This window comes from Vitis riparia, chromosome 4 (genome assembly GCF_004353265.1).
Source record: "Vitis riparia cultivar Riparia Gloire de Montpellier isolate 1030 chromosome 4, EGFV_Vit.rip_1.0, whole genome shotgun sequence".
Taxonomy (NCBI): domain Eukaryota; kingdom Viridiplantae; phylum Streptophyta; class Magnoliopsida; order Vitales; family Vitaceae; genus Vitis; species Vitis riparia.
The window spans coordinates 4026809-4032025 of NC_048434.1; the positions used below are offsets into that span (position 1 = coordinate 4026809).

Consider the following 5217-nt stretch of genomic DNA (forward strand, 5'->3'; position numbering starts at 1 on the left):
TTAGAAGAATTCATTAAACCCAAAGCTGGCAATACCTACACAAAAAGAAACTACCGGACAAATGTGATAAAATAATGAAAACAATAGTCGAACAACTAAATTTTCCCTTTTGTTTCTTCGGAAAATGACCAGAAATGGGTGCAATGGCTGGTAAGGACATGTATTTTGAGGTTGCTTCCAAACATAGCTTAAGAACAAATAGTGAGGAAAATAATAAATATGATATTTCACCGGTTTGAACAGCTCTTACAATTACAGGGACATGCTTATACAACAAAAGGCAAACTGCACAATAATCTCATTTGAACGTGCACGAATACTCACTCCAAGGAAGGAAGGGGGCACAAAAGAATAATTGGTGTATACCCGTAAAAGGATTTCTCATTTTCTCTCATTTTCATTTTTATATCTCAGTTTCCACCATGAATTATGCCACAAAAAATAGGAAAACCATGAGGAAAAAAATCAATACAAAGAATATTTTGATCATCAACCACCTATTAGATGATATGCTGTGGAGATACTTGAGCAAAGCCCCTTGCGCCCCTTCCACGTTCGCCAGCGTGTCATCCATGTTCTCATCGATTCTGCCATGAGAGAATATGCATCAGGGATTAAGTTTAAATACACAAATTCTATGAAATCTGTGCTTCGCATTAGTTCATACGTGAATTAAATGTAAGGACATGCCCTCAAGTCCTTCCAATCGTGTGTTTTGAGATGTAAAAATGGCAAGTGAAAAAGAATTTATTGTCTTCCAAATACTTGCAAATGGCCATTGCAAAAATGCACCAAAAACATTTCCATTTCAATGATATTCGTTCCATGGAAATAGACTATTTCATGGGAAGTATCTAGTTCTGAATCAATATTTATTGTTTTGATATGATTCCCCAAGAAACAAAAGGTTAAGCAATTTAATAGCTTGATTCACTTGGATAATTAAAGTTTTGTTAGGCACAAGCAGTGCTAGGGTTGTTTTAAGCATACTGGATACTGTCATTAAAAACCCGGAAGTTATATCTTCTAAGTTCATAATGAAAAACTCATTACCAAAAACACTGAAAATAATACTATCTTAAAAAGCATGTTCAGAATATTACTCTGGAATGTAGATGACACACAAATAATCGTAAACAAGTGGAGATCTACCGAAACTAAAGCCCCTTGATCTTAAATTAGCCTTGTTTAGTTAACCAAGCAGGGCTTGCAGATCAGGCTCAGCTCACAAGCTGTGCAATCTAGTTCAGGCTCTGTTAACTTATAATATATGAGCTAATGAATAATTTCAATCAGATCACTGAAATTGATCAATGATAACTATGTGTATTTGGTGTGAAATGTAGATATACAAAAATATTGATTGAAACCTGATAGCAAGTTCGCCTTGCTGAGAAACCAGTGTTGCCAGCTGGTTGAAGATGCTGCTCAACTCATGAATTGTAGACTCCACATTTTGAAGAGCTTCTGCTCTGCTCTGCATGTAACTATCTTGTAATGGAACCAACTGCTGTTGTTGCTGTTGCTGTTGCTGCTGCTGCTGTATCAGTGGCTGACTCTCTCCATCAATCTGCTTCCTGGAAATAGAAAAACCATGACTAAGGTTTTAGTAGTGCACTAACCCAAGTTTCAGGTCCAGGTCAATCTTCAAGAATGATGCTTCATGAGAAATTATGAGCAGCTAGAATTTTCACATGCTACAAAGAAGCCTAAAAAAGAACTTCCATGTTCAGAAGTCGATTAAAAGCAAAACAAGTTTAGAAGTTAAGTTAATTGGATGAAGCATATTAACATCATTGGAAATATTCCCTGTCACCCAGAAGGAAAGAATTCAGAGAGCAGAAATTAGAAAAGAAGAAAAAGTTCAAGTTGTCGCCAAATGAACTTTGGAGAAAATTTTAGAAGTAATAAGAATATATTCACAATTTTAATTGATGGTAGTTGCCTTGCAAATTTTGGAATGAAAAAATGTAACTCTAATATAAGTTATGAATTATCCTCGACATATCAAAACTCAGTGGTAAAGCTGAGTTATGTTTCAGCCACAGAAAGATTATTAGTAATTCAGAACTCACAATGCTGGTGATCTCGCATCAGTATGAAGCAAAGACAATTGAACAAGTATTTACCTGGGAAATAACTGGGACGAAGATGGAGATCCATTAGCCCATGGAGGAGGGCTTGCTGAGGCACTAGCAGCAGACCTGGTAGCCAATGGACGTTGACGAACAAAAGGATTTGTAGAATCTTTTGAAGCAGTGGAAAACAACTGTCTTCTGTTCTCATGAACCTTCAAGTTCTTCATAAATCCAATAAAATGCAATCAGTCTAGGAGAAGATATCATAGAATAGACTTCTGTTGACATTACTTGGCTAATCCAGCAAGTAACAGCGTGCAACAAAATTTTTACTTACCTCTGTTCGCATAGTGAGAACTTCTTTGAACTCCTTTGTGGTGCTCATCAAGCGGTTTTTCAGGTCATCAACAACCGTGGTCGAATGACTGGTGGTGTCGCTGGAGATATTCCCACTTTCATTTCTGGAGTTGCTGAGAAGCTGAAGATCTACTACTGCCGAGTTCAGAGCAGTAATATCCTGCTTTATAACTGCAGTCATCTCTTGGATTTCCATGGTGGGATCATCAAAAACTGAAGTCCTTTTAGCCACTGTAAATCAAGGCAATTCAAATTGTCAATATATGTATCTACACATCATAGACGTTGATCAAAACTCATTTTTTCATGCATGCAGATTACAGATTATAACATTCCCCCCTTTTTTTTTTCCAGGCATGATAATGTTATTGATATATGTGGCACGATTTTATGTCTTTATTTTACTAATACAAAATTTAGATACTATTGCCTAATTCTACTCCAATCTTTGGACATGGAAAGCAAATAATTTTAAGAATAATCTTCCTTTTCATATTGGTTAGTAGAATTCCTTCTCAAAATCAATTCACAACCAAAAAAGTTCAAGCACCATAGAGAACATGTCATACATGCTAATATGTTATAACTTCAAGCATAGTATAATGATATACACAGTTTCCTGCTTTAATCCAATTTTAATTTTAACAAAACCTGCAGGATTCAGTGAAGTGGAGAACCTGTCATACAAATTTCCCATAAAAACTGATTAATTGTCCTATGTTACACTATATGTGTATGCATGCTTCCATATTCAATATCAAAGATTAAAATGGAGATTGTAATGAAAGAAACCATGAGGTGGTTCATCCAACTGCAATTGAAAAACTCGTCTACTAATTTTTATCTAAATCAACTCTTCCACTTCTATTCTCATGACAGCCAACAGCCAATAAACCACTAAAATTACTTCACATTACCAAAGCCAAAATTGCACATTTGCATGTGCCACCCACCTGTCCACTATAATATTTCAAATGCTTCTTTCTTCCACTAGAAATATGTGCATTTTCATTCAAATACACTTCAGTTGTATCATCCAAGAATTACCAACCAAGAAAATACACATAACTATCATATGTATTAATACTTGTTTCACATATCTGTTACTTACATTTTGCAAGCTTTGAAAGCTTCTGCATGTGCATTTCCATTCAAATACACTTCAGTTGTATCATCCAAGAATTACCAACCAAGAAAATACACATAACCATCATATGTATCAATACTTGTTTCGCGTATCTGTTACTTACATTTTGCAAGCTTTGAAAGCTTCTGCGATGCTTGATGTATTCCAAACCCAATCTTTGAAGCTCTTTTGTTAAACTCTGACTGCATTGCAACCGCAAAGCGCTGTTCCTCTGCTTTTGAAGCACTATTTGCCCCATTCTGAGTTGACGAGAATGACTTCTTCAGCCTCTCCGCCACATTAAGAAACTCTGGTGTCCGATCTCGAAATGATGATTGCTGCAGTTTCACAGGCATTTTGAGCAGACCCAGATATTTTCCACGACCAACCTTAAAAAATTCAAGCAATATAATTATTAGATTAACATAACCACATATCAACATGAAATTCCCACACCTCTCCATCACCCACTGTTTGGCCGCTGATAAAACAGAACAAAATGCAGGAAAACGAATCCCCAACCCTACATAACTTAAACTGTTTTAATTCACTTAAAAAACAAAATTTCATTTCAACTGAGTTGTATACGACCACAATTGTAAAGCTTCGATCTGATTATCCTCGGTTTGTCAGCAACCCAAGAGTTTAAAACTTTGTACAATGGAAGTACCTTCAAATCCAAAAAAGTAACCTGCAAGCCTTTAAATCTGCCCTATGGATGTCTATATAATACAAGAAATATAAGAAAAATAAACCTAAAGGTCGAGCTTTTCGCTACCTTGAGAACAAAAACATTTAGCAATAATGATAAAAACTGTAAAACTTGAATTTTCTATTCCCGCATTTTCTCAACAGCCAATAAGAACTTATAATTCCAAACGAATAAAATAAAATAAGAATAAATCTAAAAACCTATCATTTCCATTGTTACATCCAGGTCGAACTTCTTGCTTCGTTAATAAGCGAACACCAAAAGGGGGGAAAAAAGAAAAAGTGGAAAGAACAGCCAAGAAGAAGTAAAACTCCAATTTTCGTTGCTCGCATTTTCTCAACAACCAAACAGTTATTACAATTTCAATAAAAAACCAAATTACCTAAAAATCAAGCCCGAAAAATCCACCAAAAATGCCAGATCTCACCACCACGAACAAAACCGAACTTCCTTCACAAAATTCAGCTCGAAACCGAATGAAACGCACAGATGAAACTCTAGATCTGGATCCCGAGTTCCAACCAATGCGGGTGTGATAGTGGAAAAACTGGGGGGCAAAATTGAAAACAATTAAATGAGATTAGATCTCTTGTAAGAGAAATATATGGAAAATTTTGAAAGGTGAGGAGTGTCCTGAGGAAATAAAATAAAATTTGTAAAATATAAAAAGCGTCAAGAATTCTACCAATGAGATTTAAGATTTTGCAGTGAAGTCCCTGTCTATTTATTGTAACTTACTGGTCATAAGTCATGAGTCATTCTCTTATTATAATGAAATGAGCAAGCAAGCTCTCCATCATTAAATCTAATCGATTTTTACATCTTAAAATAAATAAATAAAATTTAAAAAAAATTAAAATTATCATGTAACAATAATAAATTAAATAAAAAATTCTTAATAACTTTTGAATTTGGTAGCAAAAAAATAGAAGTATAAATAGTTA

At 34.9% G+C, this 5217-nt stretch overlaps 1 protein-coding gene across 2 annotated transcripts; it reads right to left on the reverse strand.

Annotated features, from left to right (window-relative positions):
* Positions 1-202: 202 nt before the first annotated feature.
* Positions 203-4880, reverse strand: LOC117912203 (syntaxin-32-like). 2 transcript variants are annotated; one of them, XM_034826705.1, is made up of 6 exons: positions 4656-4880; positions 3686-3950; positions 2416-2666; positions 2130-2299; positions 1371-1577; positions 203-587 (listed from the first exon to the last, which is right to left on the reverse strand). In XM_034826705.1, the coding sequence occupies exons 2-6, from the start codon at positions 3915-3917 to the stop codon at positions 428-430; spliced, it is 1020 nt and encodes a 339-aa protein (XP_034682596.1). In that variant the 5' UTR covers positions 3918-3950; positions 4656-4880; the 3' UTR covers positions 203-427. The 2 variants fall into 2 exon arrangements, with proteins under 2 accessions (XP_034682596.1, XP_034682597.1); XM_034826706.1 differs by lacking the exons at positions 3686-3950; positions 4656-4880 and adding an exon at positions 3547-3638.
* Between the last annotated feature and the right edge of the window lie 337 nt (positions 4881-5217).

Coding starts and splice junctions, on each gene's coding strand:
- LOC117912203 (XM_034826705.1), bottom strand. CDS start 3,917: ATGCCTGTGAAACTGCAGCAATCATCATTTCGAGATCGGACACCAGAG. Junction 2,667..3,685: donor GCTTTCAAAGCTTGCAAAAT/GTAAGTAACAGA, acceptor CTTGATTTACAG/TGGCTAAAAGGACTTCAGTT. Junction 588..1,370: donor CAAGGCGAACTTGCTATCAG/GTTTCAATCAAT, acceptor CTCTCATGGCAG/AATCGATGAGAACATGGATG.